Source organism: Cricetulus griseus, chromosome 2, assembly GCF_003668045.3.
Source record: "Cricetulus griseus strain 17A/GY chromosome 2, alternate assembly CriGri-PICRH-1.0, whole genome shotgun sequence".
NCBI lineage: Eukaryota > Metazoa > Chordata > Mammalia > Rodentia > Cricetidae > Cricetulus > Cricetulus griseus.
In genome coordinates, this window is record NC_048595.1 from 295,563,861 (window position 1) to 295,588,412 (window position 24,552).

General features: G+C 38.3%; 1 protein-coding gene across 1 annotated transcript; it reads left to right on the plus strand.

Annotated features, from left to right (window-relative positions):
• Positions 1 to 1,633: 1,633 nt before the first annotated feature.
• Riok2 (RIO kinase 2) lies at positions 1,634 to 24,552 on the plus strand. The gene is made up of 10 exons (XM_027400975.2): positions 1,634 to 1,948; positions 4,759 to 4,897; positions 5,559 to 5,675; positions 8,223 to 8,398; positions 10,813 to 10,901; positions 14,332 to 14,523; positions 15,157 to 15,249; positions 17,181 to 17,705; positions 20,818 to 20,914; positions 24,328 to 24,552. The coding sequence occupies exons 1-10, from the start codon at positions 1,883 to 1,885 to the stop codon at positions 24,550 to 24,552; spliced, it is 1,719 nt and encodes a 572-aa protein (XP_027256776.1). The 5' UTR covers positions 1,634 to 1,882.

Genomic DNA, 24,552 nt, shown 5'->3' on the forward strand with positions numbered 1-24,552 from the left:
GGTTGCCATGCTCCGCACGTCATTGCTGTGTACTTGTCGTCCCTTCACAACCATAAATACATATTCATACTGAAAGGACCAGCTCCCCATTTCGGCAGCCGCAACAGCTTGTCTGACCTTGTCTTAGTCACTAAGGTCAGATGCCTGCCCTGTTGGCAGCCATAACAGCTGAACACATGCTTGTTTGACCTTGTCCTAGTCACTAGAAAGTCAGATCCCTGCCTCGTGGCAAGTAACCAATCAGAAGTTAGCTGGTGGCTCTATGCTTTACGACCCTGGGTGTACTTTACGGACAAGTGCAGCCGGTTCGAGCTGTCTTTTGTAGCCATCCGCCATGGTGAATGGATAAAAGACCCGAGCTAACATGGGGTTAGCTCGTTAAACAACTTTAATAAAGCCTCATGCAGTTTGCATCGAGCTTTCGAATCTGCCTGGTGATTGGGGTGACCGTGGTACTGGGCTGAGATCCAGGAAGCCTGATCTTTCTGGGGGGTCTAACAATACACACATAATACTTTAAATCGATGTTTTTAATCTGGCTTATTTTTCTCTTAGTAGCCACACTTAACATTTTTATCCAGTGATAAATTATTTTGTGTTTCTGGCTTTCAGAACTGTGGGGAAATCAATTTCTATTGCTTTGAGACAAAAATGTAGTAATCTATTACATCTGATCTATGAAATTAATGTAAATAGAAATAATAAAAGCTTCGAGCGGTAAACAGATCTGGGAGAATAAATAGGACTTATATTACAGTTGGGAAAAAAGAAATAAAAAAGATGTGAACAACATTACAGGTGACGGGGAGAGATGATAAGGAAAGGAACTTGTACAAGAAAAAAAAATTAGACACAATTATAAACCGCTTCAAAAGGATGATGTAGATTGCTGAATAATACACCGAATTGCTGACTTAAAAAAAGTTAGGTGGTGTACTCCTTTAATCTCAGCTCTGGAGAGGCAGAGGCGGGTGCCAGTCTGGACTACTGAGTGAGACTCAGGAATCTTACTTTATTAGAAAGAACCTTACTTTATGAGAAAGAGGCAAGTGTGTATGTATGAGCTTGACTGCAGCAGGGAGGTCTGGGGAAGGAAATTCAACATTCTAAATCCTTGGCTTTTCTGCCGCTGGTGTGAAGGGCGTATGGTAGGAACATCTTTGTCTTGGGTACAGCCCCACCGTTCCAGGTAGGCATAGCGAGGAGCTGCCATTCCAATTGGAAGCCTCCCATAAAGCCTTTTTATTGCCCCCGGCCCCCAGAAACACCAAGGGGCACCGGGAAGTAAGGCCTAACTGGTCCTGGGGTCCCCGTCCCCAGCCAGCGGGGCAGCAGCGGAGGCCGGCGCCCGGCCAGCGTCGGGTGGTCCTAACGCAGTCCTTGGCGCTCCTTCGCCTTCCTTCCAGTATCTTCCCTGCCCCGGTGGCTTCCCCAGCCCCGGAGCCTCGTTTGCTCCTCTCCCTCCTTTGGTGTCCCTCCCTGATTCTACAGCAGACAGCGGCGGCGTTACAACCGAAGACGCGAGCCGGAAGGGACCGGATTGGCCCCTCCCCAGGACATGAGCATTGTTGCTCCCGGAAGTGGCGCATCATTTCCTGAACAGGTCCTGGCAGCTCCGCAAAGCAACGAGGCCTATTGTGAGAAACAGTTGCCACCCGCCCCATCAATCACTTGTAAAAATAAAACACTACCAAAACACTGGATAATTTCTTTTACCGGGTTTTAGTTCCAAGGCCGAAGAATGTAGCATTGTCCAAAACCAGTCATGCTTGAGTTCTGACCAACCAGAACCTGCGTGGGCCGGCGGTCCACAGGAAGCCCGGCGGATCACAAGGCGTCTTTGCGTGTGCGGTCTGAGCGTCCGCGCCGGAGCTGAGCCAGCATGGGGAAGGTGAATGTGGCCAAGCTGAGATACATGAGCCGCGATGACTTCAGGGTCCTGACCGCGGTAAGGAGCACGCCTTCCTCGCCTGTCCATCCCGGTGGCGTATTCTTCCTGCCCCTCCAAAGGTTGCTGGCAGCTGAGCGTCTGGGCTCTGGCCTGTGGGTCGTTGCTGAACCTGGGACCTGGGTTAAGGGTACCGAGGTCTGACTCACACTAAGCTTTTGTGGAGAAAGAGGTAGCTTTTCCTAAAGACTGCAAAGCCTTCCTTTTCGCTTCTCCTTTTGCCTCGGAGGCGCTCGCGTCTCTGCTCCCTGGCAAACTTTAGTGACCCTCGGCTTCTTCCAAACTAGGGAGAGAGAGGATTTAAGTTCTTGAAGGAAGGCGGTTAGGTTCCCAGTGATAGACACGGCTACGTAATGTTTGTTCCCTCTGATTCATTCAGAAAAAAAGAAAAGAAAGAAAACCAAAACCAGAAAAAGAAAAGAACCACATCTGTCAGTTTTAACTAACAATTTTAGGGTGTCCAGCAGAATGCAAAAGAGGGGGGATGGGAGGGGCGGGGGGAGATACCCTTTGTCGTCAAGTTATCCAGTAAATAAGTTAATAACATCGTTGTCAAGTAAAAAGGGTCGTGAGGATGACAAAAGGTAAAGGAATAGAAAGTGTCCGTGTGAGGCCTCGGAAATCATGGGGCCTTCTGTAGTAGATCAGTACTTAACCCTAGCATAAGTGTGGACCTTGGGAGCCCATTCCACATAGAGGAATACTCCCTGAGCCAAGACACACCGGGGTCTGCCTAGGCTCTACCCCAAAGGACATGACAGACTCTGAAGACACCCCCCCCCCATGGAAGGCCTTACCCTCCCTGAGGAGCCGAAAGTGTATGTGATAGGGTAGGGTTTTAGTTGGGGGGTGGTAAGGGAGGAGGGGAGGGAGAGGGAACTGGGATTGACAAGTAAAACAATCTTGTTTCTAATTCAAATAAAAAAATGGAAAGAAAAAAAAAAGAAAGAAAGAAAATGTCCATGTGGTAGAAGGCGAGGCGAGAGTACTGCTGTCTTGGAGTTGTATAATGACAGAGACTGCCCGAATCCAAGAATCTTGTCTTTACTCCTATTTTCATCAAACTTCAAAGTTGCTTTATGTCATGATCCCAACCCCGAACCAGGGGAATATTACCCTACGGGAAAAGAGGTGTCCTTGGAGAGAGCTGGAGGTAAAGAATATAACCCTGTTAAGGGCAAAAACCCAGAGGTGGGAAAGTCTTCTAAGAAAGGGAAGGAGCTGGGCGTTGGTGGCGCACGCCTTTAATCCCAGCACTCAGAAGGCAGAGAGAGGCAGATCTCTGTGAGTTGGAGGCCAGCCTGGTCTCCTGAGTGAGTGCCAGGATAGGCTCCAAAGCTACAGAGAAACCCTGTCTCGAAAAAAAGAAAGAAAGAAAGAAAGGAGGGAAGGAAGGAAGGAAAGAAGGAAGGGAGAGAGAGTGGCTGAGACTGAGGGTTGGAGATGTACATGGAAGCGCTGAGAACCAAATTGTGTAGCTGTTGTCCTTGCAGGCCTTGTAAACATTATGTATGGAAGCCAGTGAATGTTTTAATTAGGAAAATGACAAAATTTGATTGTGTAGCTTTAGTCTCATTGCACAGAGAGCAGAACATACATCTAAGATTAGACTAAGTCTTTGTTTAGGGGTCACTGTGGTTTGGTAAGGAGAGGGTGAGTGTGTTACATAATTACATAAGATATGTAATGTGTGTTGCATGGTTCATGTATTATTTTAAGCCTGTGTAGCCAAGGTTTTGGGAACTAGTCTTAAGCAGGTAGCATTTACAAATTAATCTATCAGATGCAAGGTCCATAAGAAATAAGGCATTCACTTTCTTTCTCCTATAGCTGCCTTAATTAACCTGGGCTTTTTTTATAAATATAGTATTTTTAAATAATGGCTTTCCATCTGTTCTCAGCACATTCACTTTTTTGTTGTTGTTTTTTTGTTTTTTGAGACAGGGTTTCCCTGTGTTTTGGGAGGCTATCCTGGAATTAGCTTTTATAGACCAGGCTGGTCTCAAACTCACAGAGATCCGCCTGCCTCTGCCTCCCGATTGCTGGGATTAAAGGCGTCCCAATTGCTGGGATTAAAGGCGTGTGCCACCACACGGGCTCACATTCACTTATTAATGTCTGACAAAAGTAGGTTAGTAGAGAAGTGTATTGGAAGATTGGGAAAGCAGAAACAGAACATTAAAAAAAAAAAAAAAAACAGTAAAAAGTCTCAAATGCTTAGCTGTGGTAAGATAACAAAGTAACAAAATTTTCTTCCAAAATTTCTAAGCTCCCTAAGGAGTTACCCGTGTTGACTTTGCTTGCCCACCCCATTCTTCCTGTGAACTTCTATCAATTATCTCAATTATGCTTAATATCTGTAGTTTTTAAGACTAGTGTTTAGGTGTTTATTATCAGTCATGTGGCATTAGCTTTTCAAGAACTAACAATTTTTACTCCTGAAGTTGAGAGAGTATCAGTGACTAAATGTATTTATCAAGAAGGAATTTAACATGGTGCAGACAAAAATAACTATATTGTAGAATTATAGTCATATGCTGACCTAACCTTTGTTTGGCCACAGAATATGTGTTCAACAATCCCCTAGGATCATTGTATGTAGTGACACTATAACTATGATAGTGCCCATTATACTTGTAGTCTACATTTGCTTAACAACACATTTCTCATGATCTGTTCCTGTTAGGCTACACAACTGTGGCTAGAGATGTACTTAGTTGGGAAAGTTTCAAGAGGCTAATTTCTTAGCATGGTTTTAATAGACAAAGCTTCGTATTGCTATGTCATCATAATGATTCCTTTAATTTCAGGTTGAAATGGGCATGAAGAACCATGAAATTGTTCCCTGCAGTTTGATTGCGTCTATAGCCAGCCTGAAACATGGTGGCTGTAATAAAGTTTTGAGAGAATTAGTGAAGCATAAACTTATAGCTTGGGAACGTACTAAAAGTAAGTAGTTTATGCTATATTATTTGTCAATTTCCAGCTAGTTGGCTTTCTGTAGAGCTGACCTTCAAAGAGCATGAAGTACAGGTTGCCTAACTAGACAACCCAGAGCTGACATGTTCCTCTGCCATATTAAATTGGTCAAAAAACAATCAGAGTCCTCTCAAATCAAAGAAGGAAGAGAAAATGGCAAGATCACACTGCAGAACAAATGGGGTAGTCAGGCAGTTAATACTATATTTGGAAAATCCGGCCTCTCAGACGACTCTAGAGCATTTCTTAAGCCATCCATGGTGAAGGTTGAAGGTTTAAAAACTTAGCGCAGAACTTTTATAAGAGAAAGTAGTTATTGAAAAAAGAAAAGAGGATAATGGTTATATGCAAAAATAGGTATAAGTTCATGGTCAGTTCAGTATAAAAAATACTGAACTTAAATACTTTTGAGTTTATGTGCATATCTTTTCATAGACTCTCAAACTGGTATTCATACATGAATCACACTTTAAATAGCTCTATAATAGAGAAGAAATTGGGAATTTACAAGTCTGGGTAACTTATCTTTTTCTAGCTAACATTTTTCCATCATCTTTAATGCTTGGCTTGAGTTGATGTATCTTGTTCCTACGGTGCAAATAAATGATGTTTTTATCTAATTTTTGTCTAGCTGTCCAGGGCTATCGGTTGACAAATGCTGGTTATGATTACCTAGCTTTGAAAACACTGTCTTCTAGACAGGTAGTTGAGTCTGTTGGAAACCAGATGGGTGTTGGCAAAGAGTCAGGTATGTACTCATAGTATTGTTGAAAGCACTGTCTTTGCTTACGTTTTTTATTTTACTTTGAGAAAGCTTTCTTTTATTTTGTTACATAGTCCAACTAAACAGTAAGTCAGAAAGTTGATCATAAGCATTACAGATTTAGGAACATAGTTTGTTATTTATTAACAGTAATTTAGTAGGTTATAATTACCTCCATAAATCAATTACTGTCATTTCAGTAGTACCAAGAATTTCCAGGAATCATACATACTAATACATGTTTTACCACTCAGCTACACTTCAGGCCCCAATTTTCTTTTACTAGCTCACATTTTTGATAAATATTATATTTGCTCTTATTTTGTACCTGATAAGGTATGCATTTGTAATAAAAGGAAGTACTGGGAGATAGTAAATATCAATACCACAGGCACATTGTTCTGTCACAGCAACACAGAACTAAAGGCATTTTTTAAATGTCATTGAGCAGTTGTATATTCATTTACTTCCTCTTGAGAGACAAGAATAAAGAATAGGAGAGGATTCTTTTTGAACCATAGCCTCCAGTATACAGCTTTTGTCCTGTGCAGTTCTTCTTGTCTCATTTACATCATCTAAACTGGGGAAGCAAAATTAAACTTGGAAATGAATAAATATTAAGAAGCCTACCCCAAAAAGGTCCCTATGAGATTTTATATGAGTAGTGTGCCTTCTGTGTTTATATCAAAGTGACAGCATATATTTAAGAAGTGATGCTAAGCCGGGCGATGGTGGTACACTCCTTTAATCTCAGCACTTGGGAGGCAGAGGCAGGCCTCTGTGAGTTCAAGGCCAGCCTGGTCTTCAAAGAGAGTTCCAGGTCAGTCTCCAACCCTACAAAGAAACCCTGGCTCCAAAAACAAACAAACAAAAATGCTTTGTAATGCTAGGTGGAATACTGAGTTGAAGTAGGGAGAGCATGTACACATGAAAATGAATATAAATGTATAAACACAGTGAACTATCATCTCTGTGTAACATAACCTTCCTGTTAATTGTTTTTTGCTTTCAGTCATTGCTTTTGAATTTTAAATTATGAATTAGCTATTGAAAATATTTCAATTATTATATGAAAAAACTTCAGCCATTGCTTTTGAATTTTAAATTATGAATTAGCTATTGAAAATATTTCAATTATTATATGAAAAAACTAAGTTGCTATGAAACATTATTTTTTAATTTTTAAAAAATTGAATAGTAAAATGATAAGCATTAACTTTGCAAAAAAGGAAAGTACAATAAAATCTAGTCTTATTTCAAATCCACATTTTAGTTAATTTTCTGTTGATTATATCCCATAGCTAAGACTTTCTTATTTAATCTGAGAAATTTTCTGTATAAAAACATATGCATTAAGAGTTTTTTTGTTGTTGTTGTTCACATGAGATTGTAGCCAACAGTGGAAGTAAGCATTACTCAGGATCTTATACCTTAGTTTTTGTCTGCTTTTCACTCCTGTTGATGTTGTTTAGCAACAGGTATCTTTCTCATAATTGTACAGTGTTACAGGGGGATGGTTGCTCTTTGATTGGTTTTCATCATTTTCTGAGCAGTAGTGATTTGAGTTTCATTTATACTTCATTGTGAATAGTAATAGAAGATCCTTTCTTTAGAGAGATACATGAAAGGTTAGTGCTTCCATGGGGGAATTTTGAGGAACACAATTTTAGTCCATAACAGGATAAAAAGTATGTAAATGCTGATATTACCAAGTTTCAAAAAAAGTGTAATGTTTTATATTCTGTCAATTAGATATGATAGCCTATTTTTAATAGATATGGTTAATTTTTCTTAATTTACTTAGAACATGTTGTAAATGTCAGCATCATAAATAACTTACTTTGATAGTTGGCAAATTACTTACTAAGAAGATCACCAGTTTACTTAAGAGTTAAATTCTAGGGGCTGGAGAGATGGCTCAGAGGTTAAGAGCACTGACTTCTTACAGAGGTCCTGAGTTAAATTCCCAGCAACCACATGGTGGCTCACGACCACCTATAATGAGATCTGGTGCCCTCTTCCGGCCTGCAGGCATACATACAGGCAGAACATTGTATTGTATACATAATAATAAAAAAAAAAACTTTTTTTTTTAAAAAAAGAGTTAAATTCTAATTTATTAGTCATCTGAAGCGGTTGAACGTGTTGAAACTGATGTTGAGTCGCTTTGCTTCAACTGAGAATGTGATTGTGTATGAGAGCACTGGCTTGCTGTGTGCAAGGCTTGTGTTGGATTCCTAGCACCTCCCTGGCTAGAAATGCTTGTTCAATGAATTGAATGATTGTTTTGACATAATGATAAATGTAAATATTGACTGTCTTTGAAAGCCCTAGTACTACCCTTTGGTTCAGTGCATCTCTACTTTTACAGTTACAGATGAACACATTTTGCGTTGTCATTTAGGATATGAAATGTTTTACACAAGAAGTATTAGGAAAGATAGCAGATACAATGAAGGCAGATAAAGTTAGAACTATTTAACCCATTGTAGTAAAAGCCTCCTAATTATGCTTTTACAATTTTTGCTCTAGATATTTACATTGTTGCAAATGAAGAAGGGCAACAGTTTGCACTGAAGCTTCACAGGCTGGGAAGAACCTCCTTTCGAAATCTGAAAAACAAGCGTGATTACCATAAGCACAGGCATAATGTTTCTTGGCTTTATTTATCTCGACTCTCGGCTATGAAGGAATTTGCCTATATGAAGGTATTTTTTAATGATTTTACATTCCATAAAAAAAAAGATAACCTGTAGCTAGCTCATTGTAAGCAACCATTACAAAGACCTTAATGACTCCCAGCTCAGTCAACTTAACTCTGTTATGTTCTTTTCCTAGTGGCTTCCTCCTCTTATGGCTTCCTCTTAATGAAGATATTTAATTGTTGTACAAATTTATGTGTGTGACTATATAAATGAACTTTTTATTGAAAACGGTATCTGCAAATCTTGTTTCAGATAAGTTGACTAGTATTTCTCTTTAACATTATGAGTAAAAATATTAATTTATACACTTGTATAATAAAATTGTATCTGAAACCTTTAAAAGTAAGTGCCACATAGATTTTTTAAAAATATCTTCAATACTTAAATATTTATCAACAGCTAAGTTTAACAGAAAATAACATTTTGTCAAGTAGGGTTTGTTAAAATTTACTTTATTGTTTTTAGTTTTGGTTATGTTTTTACGTGTGTGGGGTGTGTGTGTGTGTGTGTGTGTGTGTGTGTGTGAGTGAGTGAGTGAGTGATGTATGTGTGTACGAAAGATTCCCTTATTTCCTTCCATCATGAGAGTCTCTGGGATGAAATACAGGTCTGCTAGATTCCTTTACCCTCTGCTGAGAATGACTGTCATGTGGAAACAACTGCTTCCTGGAAGCTCCGCTTGTTTCTTTGAATAGTTTATTTAATCTGATCCTTTCATTGCTATTAGTGGTAGAAGAATTCTTAATGCAGTATAAATAAGCAATTCAGATACTATACCTTTTTCCTCTCTTATACTGTAAGGAAGTATCTTGGCAGAAATCATTAAACATTTACTCCAAACAGTAGTGGATGCTTGTTAAGTGTGTTCACATTGAAGGTACAGAAAAAGAACCTGGTTGCACATAGGTACTCTTCTTAAATGAATTGATATTTTCCCAAAAGGAAAAGACTAGGATACAGATTGAGCCACACTATAATATAAAATCTAGAGCAGTGGTTCTCAACCTTCCCAATGCTGCAGCCCTTTAATACAGTTCCTCATGTGGTGGTGACCTCAACCATAAAATTATTTCTGTTGCTACTTCATAACTGTAATTTTGCTACTGTTATGAATAGTAATGTAAATATTTGTGTTTTTCAGTGGTCTTAGGTGGCTTCATGTGAGAGGGTCCTTTAACCCACAAAGGGGTCTGTACCCTTAGGTTGGGAACTGCTGTTCTAGACAAATGATGGTATAATTTTGAAGATTATACTATGCTCTTTTATGCTGCCAAGACTTGTTAAAACTGGTCTGTATTGATGTAAAACTTTTTAAAGTAAACAAAAATTTCTGGGAAATATTTTGGTTCCTATCCACAGAAGGTGGTGGTTAAGTTGAAAGCTTTTAAATTAAGTACTGTGGTAATGCAGAGTAAAGGATCGAATACCGGAGGACTCGCCATTATAGACTGCTTTAAAGTTGGGAAGATAATAGACACAAAGAAAAGTTTATATGTTAAAGTTAGAGTCAGCATGAAGAGGAAAATACTGTGACATGAATGGGAGTTGAGTGAATTCATAAAGATGGATATGAGTTTAAGGAAAGTACTGTGCAGAAGATCAAGTGTAGGCCAAGGTATGTGTGGATGTGAGCCCTATATATATAAGTGGTTCTGAAGTGACAGTCCTAACTATGCTTTTGGTACTGGCTGAAGTATTTGTACTAGATAGTTAAAGAGAATTTTGAAAACTGGGCAACAAAAATACGAAAGTAGTTCAGACTGAAATAAAATATCTACATTCACTGTAGAAACTTTTAAATTATACATTGGCATAAGCATCTGGTCTGATATTGGTCCATAGGTAAGGTATGGTGGCAAGAGATTGAACATTAGTGGAATATTCATGTGTAAGTAACAAAGGCCTAGTAGAAATATTGGCATTCCGAGGTCAGAGAAGAAGAGATATGAATGGTCTAAAGTAGTATCTGGCTCAGATTGCCATGGTGTATATACTTGTTACTTACATAGTGTATTCTGGAGAGCAGCATCAGGGATTTACAGACTAAAATGCCTGACCTTCAGGATGACTGACATCTTATGTCAGAAAACTTAAATCAAAATATATTTCCATTGCAATATTGTGAGCACATATCAGTTGACAGAGACTTAAAAAGCAAAAAGGAAATACCATAAGGGACTATAAGAATTTTTTATATTAATTTTGTCTTAATCACAGTATAGAATACGTAGTAATTTATAATTTAAGAGGGGAAGTTAATTCAAAGCAACTTAAATTTATTTTTATGTATAGCTAATTCTTGTAATAAAAAGATGCATTAAATACCCTAAGGTTAACTAAAAGCCTTGTTGTAGGAAAATACATTCTTTCCTTTTAAAAACCTGATTTTATTAACCTTTCATATTTTTCTGTTTTAGGCATTATATGAGAGGAAATTTCCAGTTCCTAAGCCAATTGATTACAATCGACATGCAGTGATCATGGAGCTTATTGATGGTTATCCCCTGTAAGTATTCATTAAGTTTGAAATTGTAGGTCCTAATAATGAATTTAAGGTTCGTGTTTTTAAGTATTAAATTGTTGGAATATTTCTGAGAAGCTAGAAATTTCTAAAGAGGTATGCAAAAATAAGTTGAAAACTCAGTTTCATTCAGTTTGTTATCTCTGCCGTTTGTGAATTGATTTGTTCAGTATTTGTGAAGACTGTTACATACCAGTGCTTTCAAGATCATCAGTGAACAAAACAGTTCCTGCCCTCAAACTGAATAAGGAAATACATAGTATATCTAGAGTATCAGTAAATTCTATTGATATAGGTCAATGAAGAGGGTAGAGGTAGGAGGTTCCTAATTAATGCAAGATAGTCAGGAAAAAGTGTCATTCACAGGGTGAAATCTTAGGAAACTAGATAAGGCAATATTCCAGATAAAGAAAGAACGTTAGTTGTTCACAGCTGTGGTTGGAGAGAGAACAAACCAGTATATGAGCAGAGTGACTAAGGAGGAATGGGCAGTAAGAGGGGCAAAAGTGAATAGTCAGATCCAAAAAACAATCAGGGAAGATAAGTTAGGAAACTTACAGAAGTCCAGGCAAGAGATGGTAATATCTTTAATCACAGTCATAAAGGTGATGAAAGTGCTCAGATTCTCAGTATGTTCTACAGGTAGCAGCATGAGTTATTTGAAATTGGAATGTGAAAGAAAGAGGCAGGAAATGGATGATGGTGAAGAGAATCTGAAAGATATGGTGCCTGATAGTTTTTTGTTGTTGTTGTTTTAATTTATTTTGATTTAAATTAGAAACAAGCCTGCTTCACATGTCAATCCCAGCTTCCTCTCTGCTACCCAGGGAAGGTGAGGCCTTCCATGTGGAATCACCAGTCTGTGATATCATCCTGGGCAGGGCCTAGGCCCTCCCCTAATGTGTCCAGGCTGAGAGAGCATCCCTCCATGTGGGATGGGCTCCTAAAGTCCATTCATACGCCAGGGATAAATACTGGTCTACTACCAGACGTCCCATAGATTGCCAAGGCCTCCCCACTGACACCCACGTTCACGGGGGTCTAGATCAGTCCCATGCTGGCCTCCCAGCCATTAGTCTGGGATCCATGAGTTCCCTCTTGTTAAGGTCAGCTCTTTCTGTGGGTTTCACCAGCTCAGTCTTGACCTCTTTGCAGCTGGATTCCAGAAGTTCAGTTCAGTGTTTAGCTGTGGGTGTCTGCGTCTGCTTACATCAGCCACTGGATAAAGGCACTAGAATGCTATATAAGGTAGTCATCAATCTCATCATCAGAGAAGGGCATTTAAGGTAGCCTCTCCACTATTGCTTAGATTGTTAGTTGATCTCTGGACGGTTCCCTAGTGCCAGATTTCTCTTTAAACTTATAATGGCTCCCTCTATTATGATATCTCATCCTGCTGTCCTCTGTTCTTCCCCCAACTCAACCTCCCTGTCCCGCCATGTCTTCCTCACCATGTCTCTTCTCCCTTTCTCATTCTCCTAGTTCCCTCTCCCCTCCCCGCATGCTCCCAATTTGCTCAGGAGATCTTGTCCCTTTCCCCTTCTCCAGGGGACCATGTATGTCTCTCTTAGGGTCCTCATTATTTACCAGCTTCTCTGGCAGCCTAGGCTGCAGGCTAGCAATCCTTTACTCTATGTCTAAAATCCACATATGAGTGAGTACATACAATGTCTGTCTTTTTAGTGACTGGGTTACCTCTCTCAGAATGGTTTCTTCTAGTTCCTTCCATTTGCCTGTGAATTTCAAGATTCCATTGATTTTTTGTTGTTGTTTTTTCTCTCTGAGTAATACTCCATTGTGTGAATATACCACATTTTCTCTATCCACTCTTCAGTTGAGGGGCATCTAGGTTGCTTCCAGGTTCTGGCTATTACAAGTCATGCTGCTATGAACATAGTTAAACAGATGTCCTTGTTGTATGAATGTAAATTCTTTTAGGTATATGCCCAAGAGAGGAATTGCTGGATCTTGTGGCAGACTGATTCCCATTTTCCTGAGGAACTGCCATACTGATTTCCAAAGTGGCTGTACAAGTTGACACTCTTCACCAGTAGTGGAGAAGTGTTTCTCTTTCTCTATATCCTCTCCAGCGTAAACTGTCATTAGTGTTTTTGATTATAGCCATTCTGACATCAGTAAGATGGTATCTCAGAGTTTTTTGATTTGCATTTCCCTGGTGGCTAAAGATGTTGAGTACTTTCTTAAGTTTCTTTCAGCCATTTTAGATTCCTCTATTGAGAATTGTCTATTTAGTTCTTTACCCCACTTTTTAATTGGATTATTTGGTGTTTTGGAGACTAGCTTCTTGAGTTCTTTGTAAATTTTGGAGAATCAGCCCTTTGTGGGGTTGGTGAATATCTTTTCCCATTCTGTGGGCTGCCTTTGTCTTGTTGACTATGTCCTTTGCCTTACAGAAGCTTCTCAGTTTCAGGAGGTCCCATTTGTTAATTGTTGATCTCAGTGTCTGTACTGCTGGTATAATGTTCAGGAAGCAGTCTCCTGTACCAATTTGTTCAAGGGTACTTCCCACTTTCTCTTCTAAGAGGTTCAGGTGGCTGGATTTATGTTGAGGTCTTTGATACAGTTGGACTTAAATTTTGTGTATGGTGATAGATATGGATCTATCTGCAGTCTTCTACATGCCAGCATCCAGTTATGCCAGCACCATTTGTTGAATGTGCTTCCTTTTTTTCCATTGTATAACATTAGTTTCCTTTTCAAAAATCAGGTGTTAGTAGGTGTGTGGGTTAATATCAGAGTTTTCAATTCGATTCCATTGGTCTATATTTGCCAATACCAAGCTGTTTTCAGGACTACAGCTCTATAATAGTGCTTGAAGTCTGAGATGGTGATGCCTCCAGAAATTCCTTTATTGTACAGGGTTGTTTTGGCTATACTGGGTCTTTTGTTTTTCCATATAAAGTTAATTATTGTTCTTTCAACATCTATGAAGAATTGTGCTGGTATTTTGATGGGAATTGCATTGAATCTGTAGATTGCTTTTGGGTGCCTGATAGTTAAGTGAAGAAACTATTTCAAGTAGAGGAAGAAGTCAGCTGATTAGAAATGGAAATGACTTAATAATTTATGCTTAAAAGAATAGAAGAAATTGTCTTGAACTGTTTTTGTGTAAATGGTGTGGAAGGAAATCTATTAAAAGTAGAATGAGTGAAATTAGAAAAGGCCTATATAAAAAGTTGCGCTGAAAGGGAGATGTGAGAAAGGAAGTGATAGTGGAAACAGACAGGTTTGGAACACGGTGTGGGCTTTTAATAGTTGAGGCATGTATCTGTGATGAGAATGAGGAGGAGACTGGGAAGACTAGGAATTGAAATGACATATACACATACATTTTTATACTCATTAAAATCATGAACATGTACAAATAACCTATTCATAATTTCCATACTTTGAGGTGTCAGATACATCATGTTGAAGACCCTGCATCTGTTTATGATGAAGCTATGGAACTAATAGTCAAACTGGGAAATCATGGGTTGATTCACGGAGATTTCAATGAATTCAATCTCCTATTGGATAAAGATGACCATATCACCATGATTGATTTTCCACAGATGGTTTCTACTTCCCATCCAAATGCTGAATGGTATGTGCTAAAACTGATTCTAGTTGTGGATGTGTTTGTGTATTATAGAATCATTTTTTTATTCATAATTTTCCAGTTTTCTACTTAGAGCAGTAAATTGTTTCAATGATGAAGATTTATTTTTTGAATAGAGTATCTAACTACTAGAATTTTCCCTGTAAGGGAATCTTTACTGCTCATTATTTTAAAGTTGAGAAAATATACTTAGATCCAATTTTAAAACTAATCATTGCACTTATCCTGTGTATTGAGAATCTAACACATAAACTGCAATGAAGAAAGCATTAAAATAATTTGTACTTAACATTCAAATCAAGCTTTCTTAGCCATGGAGCCAGTTTTGTTCAAATAGGACTTTAAGAAGTCAAAGCAGCCGGCTGCTGGTGGTGCAAGTATTTAATCCCAGCACTTAGGAGGCAGAGGCAGGTGGATCTCTTGTCCACAGAGCTAGTTCTAGGACAGCTGGAAATATGTGGAGACCCCTTATCTCAGAAAAAAAAAAAAAATCAGAGTTTTAAACCAAAGCTTGCTCAGAAGAAGATACATGGAGAAGGCTATGTGACCTATTCAGAAGTAGATAAATGGACAGTAGATAGAAAAGATAACATTAAAGATGAATGTTTACTTTTACAGGTATTTTGACAGAGATGTTAAATGCATTAGAGAGTTCTTCATGAAACGTTTTGGCTATGAAAGTGAACTCTACCCAACCTTTAGTGACATCAGGTTTGTATTTAATATTGCGTATAATGATAAAACCCCTCGATAGATTATTTGCTTAATTCTAAAGTTATTTCTTTTGTCTGAAATAATGTCCAGACATACAGTTGTTGAGAATTACCACTCTACAGTACATGGATGATACTTGAAGATTTGAAAATACTTGTTGTTAATCATTTAAAAGACTACAATTGAACTTTTGAATGTTTGATTTATTATGAAGTCAACACCTTTCATTTTGAATGCTGCATCAAATGTTCATAATGCATTAATAAGAAATTAGGTGGCAAATCTTAGTGAAGTTGATGTTTTGTTTTGGTTTTTAAGATTTTATTTTTAATTATGTGTATCTATGTGTCTTAGTTAGGGTTTCACTTGTGATAAACACCATGACCAAAAGCTCACAGGTTACGATCCGTTGTCAGGGAAATCCAAGGCAGGACCTGAAGCAGAAGCCGTGGAGGAATTCTGCTTATTGGCTTGGTCCCTCATGGCTTGCTTAGTTTACTTTCTTAAACCTCGCAGCATCACCTTCCTTGGGGTGGCACTACCCAAAGTGAGTTGGGATTTCTCACATCAATCACAAGTCAAGAAAATGCACAGGCTTGCTTATAGACCAATGTGGTGGGTACATTTTCTCAATTGAGTTTCCCTCTTCCCATAGGATTGTAACCTCTGTTACATTGTCCACACACAAACCAGCACATAAGTGCAAGTACCAACAGAGGCTAGAAGAGAGTCAGATCCCCTGGAGCTGGTGGTTGAGAGACAGCCAAAGTGGGTGCTAGAAACCAAACCCCTTCCACTAGAAAAGTAACAATATGCTGAGCCATGTCTCCAGCCTTATTGTTTTTCTTTTATTCAAATTGTGTATTTTTTTGAGTTAATCTTTCTCTATTGGTTTTATACACTTTTAGGATATTTTGTAGTTTGAGATTTGTTGTTACATAGTTTAAAAAGCAATGGGGTTTTATCCCTTTATTTAAAATATTTTGTAATTATTTTCTAATTAAATTGTTTATTCTTCTCTTGTATATTACATCCTCACCCCAGTTACCCCCTCCATCTGCTCCTCCCAGTCACCCCCACTCCCTTCTCCCCTAAATCCATTCTTCCTCCATTTCTCTTCAGAAAAGAGAAGGCCTCCCAGGGATATCAATTAAACATGGCATAACAAGTTATGATAAGACTAGGCACATAGTTTCATGTTAAGGCTGGCAACCCAGCAGAAAAAAAAAAAAGGTCCCAAAATCAGGCAAAAGAGTCAGAGACAGCCCCTGTTCCCCCTATTAAGAGTCCTACAAAAACACCAAGCTACACAACCATAACATATATGTAGAGGACATAGGTCAAACCCATCATACAGATTCCCTAATTAGTGCCCCAGTATCTTTGAGGCCCTGAGTACCCTGGTAGTTGATTCTGTGGGCTGTGTCCTTGATCCCTCTGACACCTACCATCCTACCTCCCCTAATGTTTGGCTGTGAGTTTCCGCATCTGTTCTTATCAGTTGTTGGATGAAGTGATCCTTACACTTTTTTGCTGGGCAGTGGTGTGCACACCTTCAATCCCAGCACTTGGGAGGCAGAAGCAGGAGGATATCTGTGAGTTCAAGGCCAGCCTGGTGTACAGAGTGAGTTCCAGGACAGTCAGGGCTACACAGAGAAACCCTGTCTGGGGGTGGGGGGAGGTTGAGGAGGGAACAACCCTTACACTTTTTGCAAGTGTAATAAAATCAATTGGTTTCTATGTAGCTGTTTAGTCACTTTATTCTTCAAATATCTTTTATATTTTGTATTGTAAAGGTAAGTAACTTAAACACTATGTTTAAGATTAAAATGTGGAAGGCCACAGATGCATCATTTATTAGATTGGTGCTATTCATCTTGGGTATCCTTTTTCTGTGTCATTGGATGCTGGTACCTTCTTTTCCCTAGGAGGGAGGATTCTCTTGACGTTGAGGTCTCTGCCAGTGGTTACACAAAGGAGATGCAGGCGGATGATGAACTGCTCCATCCATTAGGTCCAGATGATAAAATTACTGAAACAGAAGAGGAATCTGACTTCTCATTCTCTGATGAAGAGGTGTTAGAAAAACACCAAGTTTTGACGTCAGAATTGGAAAATGAACTGAACCCAGGAGATAAATCAGATGACTGTTGTCACCGCTCATCTGGAGACTTTAAGCAAGTAAAGGAAGATGGTTTATCAGAGCAGAGTGCTGATGTATCCAGTTTTGAAGTGACTGAATTAAATCAAGCTTTAGAAGAAATAAAAACGCAGGTTCTTACCCACAGTTCTGTTACTGGGTTTTCTGAGGAGAGCAATGGTACTGAAAATGACACTAGACATGGTGGCCAGACAGGTCCATGGAGAAGCCCTGCTGGCTCTGAAGAGTGTGAGGATAAATGCCCCGATCTGATTGCCTTGTCGTCAATGAACAAAGAGTTTAGGCCTTTCAGGTATATTCCTGTTTGCTTTTTACCTTTAATCTTGAGGTCAATATGTTCTTTGACCCTGACAAGGGAGCATATTTGAAAAAGAACAAATGCTATGACATAATTGTGCTGTGCCATCACTCGTAAAATGAAAGCCGACTTTTTCATATTGAAACAAAGTTGTCTTTTCAATTGATCTGATTCCAGATAGTCTATTGACTAAATTTCACAAAATTCTGCCTTTAAAACTTCATAAAATTAATGTAGATCTGCTTTTTAGACAGGATAAGTTCTGTTTCACTTAATATGTATTTAAACTACAAAGAGACGTGAAAGTATGTAAGACATAACGACAAATGTGATTTCTATGTTAAATATCTACTGAGAATATTTTGCAATGCTTTGAGCCTTCTGTTGTTGGTTTTTTAGTGTGCACTTAAAGCCACTATTGTATTACATTTTAAGTTTGTTTGTCTTAAGAGTGTTAAGCTCAACTCAAATTAGCAAAAGGCCTGAAACCTAATTTTTAGATTTGGAATAAAACTATAGTTTATTGCAATAGTGACTTTATTTCAAAACATTACCATACAAGATCAGTAGAGCATTGCTAATCATTTTCCAGTGCATGTTCAGAAATGCATCCTTTATTACTTTGAAATTACTTGATTAAATTTTAAGTGTACAATAACTTGACTTTTAAAAAAGAAAAACTTTATTCTGTCTTGTGATGATCCCAGCTAATACTTTTCAAAACCTTGAGAACCATCTTTTAAAAAGTTTCACCTCACCTAACTGATATCTACCACAATAACATTAGCCAAGAAGGAATGCTTTCTATACTCTTACAAAAAAACACTAGAAAGTTAAGTGTCTCGTGCTCTACCCACTGAGCTAGTCAGGCAAGAAAGAAATTTAGGAAGCTAAGAAACTCTTATTTTTTCCTCCGCACTAAGGTAATGTCATTAAATAATTCGGCCCATTCACAAAATTGCTCCATGTGTGCTCTGATGTCTTCTGCCATATCACTGCATGTTTATGCATGACTGAGTTAAAAGTTTCCTTAACATTGTTATTCCTGTAACTGAAAGCAGTTCTGTTCCTCTGGGCTCTCTTCCTCTTGTTTGTACAGTGAAGCCCATGACAAATAAGAAGCTCCGTATTAGTCCCTCTCACCATAACCCCCATTTCCTCCACTGCCCCCAGAAACAGTTTCCTCCACCGTGTGATCACCTCATGTTCCTGCTGCCACCAAATTTTTCCTATGTTGATTGGCCCGTCTTTACAGTGCTGCTGGTTATAATTTTCAGATGCCATAGCTTTCTCCTCCATAGTTGTCATAGTCAATTCCATAGCTCCTGCTCTTGTTGCCATATCCAGGTTCCCCACCACCATTTTCATTTTCATAACCAGGGGCAGCTCCAAAATTGCCAACTCCAGGTCCTCTAAACCCATTCTGTCTATTTATTTTTATTTTATATGCATTGGTGTTTTGCCTGTATGTATGTCTGTGTGAGGGTGTCAGGTCCTGGAGAACTGAAGTTACAGTTGTAAGCTGCCATGTAGTTGCTGGGAATTGAACCCAGGTTCTCTGGAAGAGCAGTCAGTGCTCTTAACTGCTGAGCCTTCTCTCCAGCCCCTATATCTGTGTATCTTAAGGACAGCTTTATCTTTGTAGTTTCGTTTATGAAGTGAAATGTGAGAATTGTGTTCCTTTTCCACATAGCTCTGTGCCTTCTGCCTTTGGCCTACTGCCATTTAATAAACTTGGAAAATTAAAGCAGAAGCATAAGAAAAACTCAGCTAGTCAAAAAGGTTAACTGTGATACCAGATTTTGATCAGATTTGGTCTGGGTTCTCTTGATCAACTAGGATCAGTAGGAAATTTATTAAGTTTACTTCTACTTACCTTGAGCTCACATCCTAATAAGCCTGTTATAATTTGAAGGAAAATTAAATGTGCTTAATACAAGTCAACTACCAAATAAGAAACAGCATATACCAAAGTATAGGTCATTTGTCCTTGTGTTTGCATTGTTAATTAGATCTTTGGATGACTGTTTCCCAGCATCTCAAGAATATCAGTACCACTTAGTGACAGCCCTAGAGGAAATCAAAGCATGGTTGTCACCAAATGTGCTAACCCTTTCACATTGTGACAACGTTGAAAATTTATAAGATCAGCCATACTGAGTCTGGGATTGACTTTGTAAGGAATTGGCCTTTGGTCTGTAATAAGCAAGCTGGAAACTCAGAACAGCTAGTAGTGCTTCTAAATTGGTGTGCCTTCTGTGGTATATCCTGAAAAATGTCTACAAAGACTTAGCCCCCCCACCCCCCAAAAAAGAACTATATAGGGTTAGTAGTCTTATAAGCAGTGAGGGAGTTAATGATTTGTTCTTGCTCTGAACAAATACTGTGCAAAAATAGATGTTGTAGAGCTGGGGAAATGGCTCAGAAGGTAAAATCACTTGCTACCAAGTTTGACCCAAGTTCATGGTGGAAGGAAAGAACTGACCCCTGCAAATTGTTCTCTGACCTCCACATGCATGCTATGGCATGTGCCATTCACACAGAAAGATAAATAAATGTAATTTTTAAAAATCGATGTAGGAAAATGCTGGCTATCATAAGCAAATGTTTTCTGAGTTCTTATACATTGTTTATATTAAAATGTTGAAAAGCATAGATGTATCTGTGATTGTAATTTTTTATTATGACTCACAGTACAGTTTCAGAGTACTTCTGTCTCTGACTGGGCATGGTGGCACATACCCTGCACTTCCACTTGAGGGCTTGAGATAGGAAGAACAGCCTTGGCTGTAAATGAGACCATGTCTCAGAGAGAAAATGGAAATGTTTGTATCTGTCCATACTATGTGTGATTTTGTTCAGAAGGTAGCCAGAAAGACACTCACAGTGTGAAAAATAGATTTATATAATTTAGTGGATTTATGTAATTTAGTGAATGTTCAAATGTAGTGGACTGAGTTGCAAGTGGTTTCATTTTTTACTGTCATAAATACAATTCTGAGGCATTTCATCTTAAGCTTCACTGCAAAAAAAAATACAAATTAAGTTTTACATTATAAAAATGAACAAGATAAATTGTGTTTTTCTTAAATTTTATTTATCCTAGAGATGAAGACAGTATGAAGAGTGTTCCTCAGCATAGAACAAGAACCCTGAGTGTTACATCTACAGGCAGTATCCTCAGCTGTTCAACAATCCCTCCAGTAAGTAGTGCATACATCTACCAGCTGTTTGGGCCAGTGCTGTAGAGAGCAGTTAACTTAGGTTCTGTGAGGATTTCAGGTCATTTACAAATTTGGGTCTCATATGTTAATGCTGCTATAAAATTAACAGCACTCAGAAATTTAGTGAGAAGAGAGGAGAGGGTTCACTTACCTGGAATAAGCAGTTTCCAGGGATGGGGCAGCATAAAAATCAGTTTGAATTTGAGAGATAAAACGTTAAGTATTTTGGATCCAAATGGGATTTTGTATTTTCCCATGTGATTTAGTCTTTGGTTTGCTTGTTTGTTTTTAATGATAATTTATTTTTATTTTGTTTGCATTAGTGTTTTACCTGAACATATGACTATGAGGGTGTCAGATCCTGGAGACAGTTGTTAGCTGCCATGGGGGTGGTTGGAATTGAACCTGTGTCCTCTGGAAGAGCAGTCAGCGCTCTTAACTGCTGAGCCATTTCTCAACCCCTGCCCAATCCTTCATTTTTAACAAGGAAAGTTATGTGGTTTTGCAGAAAGGTACAGCCATAGCAATATGGTTAAAATGTGAAGGTGTTCCATCCTCACTTTTTTACATTCTGGAAAATAGGTAATTTTAAATGTCTCTGGTGTTAAATTTTTGTTGGTTCCTTGGACATTTAGCAGTAGTATCCAAACAATTTACAAAAGAGACATTTTCAAGACAGGACAGTGAGCAAAATATTCTAGCCCCAACTGAGGTTTCTGGCATGTAAGCCAGCCTTTGTTCTGACCTACCCAGAAGGAAGAATCAGTGTAGAGATTATTACATCCCACAAAGCAAGCTCCCTATTGTGGCTTATGGAGGAATTGTTTCTCCATCTCCACAGTCAGGATTATAGATCTCATTCATTCCTGACATTTGGAAAGAGCAGGGATTTACAAGTGTTTACTCTTGTAGGGACTCAAGCAAAACTATGTTGGGTTTGTTTTCCTGATTCTTTGGAGCCACACAACCCACACACTTTATTTCAGGATTAGGCAGTGTTTTTGAAGAGTGCTGTTTAATTGCATTTTCTAAAAACTATTTTCTGCCTAACATCAAGAAAGTGGAATAATAGCAATTTATCAAATTTTTCACATATTAAAGTCATATAATTGTGTTGAATTTTTTCTTCTGTTTATGTAAAATTGTATGTTACTAAAGCTAGTTTTTTAGAGATAATTTACTCATAGTGAACAAAGACAGTAACAGTTTAGAAGTGAAGAAATGAGGAAGTAGCTGCATAGAAATAAAGTCAAAAGATAAATAACTTAATTTCGCTAAAGTTATTAAAAATTCAGGTATGTCATTAGTAAATTAAAATCCTTTGGATAGAATGAAATATTATATTATTAAATGAGAACTATCAAGGATAAAATAAAAATTCAAGTTGGGAAGATGTTTCCATGAAGCCAGGCATGTCAGGTATGTCTTTAATCCTAACACCAACAGGAGTGTCCTGGTCAGCTAGTCAATTTGGTAAGCTCCAGATTCAGTTGGGGAGCAGTAGAGGAAGACAACATACACTGACCTCTGGCTTTAATACACACATGTGCATGCACACGTGTGTGCACACCTTCATACACACCTGCACACATGTACACACACAAGGATGTGTATATAGACTACATACATGTACACATGAAAGAATAAAGTAAAAGTAGTTAACAGTAGTTTCTATTATAGTTCTGGGGCCTTTCAGAAAAATTTAGAATTTGCCAGACCAATAAAGATGAAATTCTTGAAATGTAATTGCCTTCTTTGTGGCTCAGATACAATTGTCTGTGCATATTAAGTAGGAACTAAGCTGCTCTGGCCCTTTTCTCTTCATCAGGCTCTCATACCTGGAGGTTTCAGAGTCTTCAAGTCTTTTGTCTCAAGTGTTGTGAAGTATAATATATAAGCCTATGTGGGCCAGGCTGGCCTCGGAGTCTTTTTGTTTTTTTTCCATATACTATATTCTGATCACAGTTTCCCCTCTCCCCAGTTCCTTCCATTCTAATCCATACCCTTTCTTTCTCTCCCGATCATCTTGCCTCTGCCTCTCAACTGCCAGGATTACAGGCTGTACACCTAACTTCTCTTGAAATTTTTCTCATACTGTTTTCTTTCTATTTTGTTAAAATGACAGGAGGAAAACTGTTTGTTACCTCAGTGAACTTGGTGATAGTTTTGTAATTTATTCAAAGACAAAAAGGGTTTAAATCCGTTGAAATGATCCTCTTTGATCATTCCTATTTATTGGACTTTTGCATTTCTGGAGATCAAATCCAGGTTCTTCTGAAAGCTAGATTTAAACTCTTAACACAGCCACTAGTCATTTGTAAATTCTGTTCTTGAATGTAACAGAATTAGTGATTAAGATATATTGCCTTTCAATAAATATACATGTGGCTAGATCTAATAGGAAAATGTTTTTACTTTTAACCAAAAAAGGTGGGTTTTATGTAGTTGCAAAAATAAATATCTATTTTTTATTTGTTTATTTTGAGACTGTTTCTCCGTGTAGCCCTGGCATTCCTGAGACTCAGTAGACCAGGCTGACCTTGAACTCAGAGATCCACCTGCCTCCCCCTCCCAAGTGCTGTGATATAGGCATGAGCCACCATTGCCTGGCTAACCTATAGTATTTTACTTCATGTTGTACCGGGTTTTTCCTACACACAAAAAATTATTACCTTATAAGATTTATATATTTTTCTGAATTGGGGCTATTGAGAAAGAAATGATCATTGTGAACTGAATTTTCAATTTTTCTTTAAATCTTCAGTCGTGTGATTTGTACATATGGCATTTAACTATGAGTGATTTGAATTTTTGGTCATTAAGTATGAGATGATATTCTGCATCTCCAGAAATCCTATGAAAACTTCCCCACGAATGCCTGCTGCCCCCATCCTGTTTTCAGTTTTCAGTACCACCACAAACACTTGGTGGTGAATGCAGGAACAACAGAAGAGCAAGGTTATCTGACTACATTCCAGTTTTAAGGCCAGCCTGGGTACCTGGGCTACATGAGACTACCTCAAAGATGGGTGCATGGATGGATGGATGGATGGATGGATGGATGGATGGATGGATGGATGGATGGATGGATGGACAAAATTGTGTCTTTCATCTAGATTTTCCTCTTTATGCTCATTATGATCGCTAGGTGGCACTCTGGTGATTTGTAATTTAAACTATTGCTGACCCCTTTGGCTGTGTAATCTGTATTTCTGCAAATATTATAGCAGCTTCTGCTGGTTTATATACTGTTCGTATAGTGTCATCAGGGTTTCTAAAAATTCATCCTCAACATCTAAATTTGAAAGATATTATAAATATTTGCTTTAATGAGTTTCTGCTCTTTATCAAAATGGTCATTAGTAATACTAACTACAAAAAAATCTTTCCAGGAACTGGTGAAGCAGAAGGTAAAACGTCAGCTGACAAGGCAGCAGAAGTCAGCTGCCAGACGCCGGTTGCAGAAAGGAGAGTTTTTGGAACAAGCCACTATATATAGAAATAAACCCTCTTTAGACTATAAATTTGACTCATATGACTTCCAAAGACTAATTAATTGTAATTCTGCTAAGCATTCTGTTAAACCTAAAATAACTTGTTCAATAAAACTTTATTAG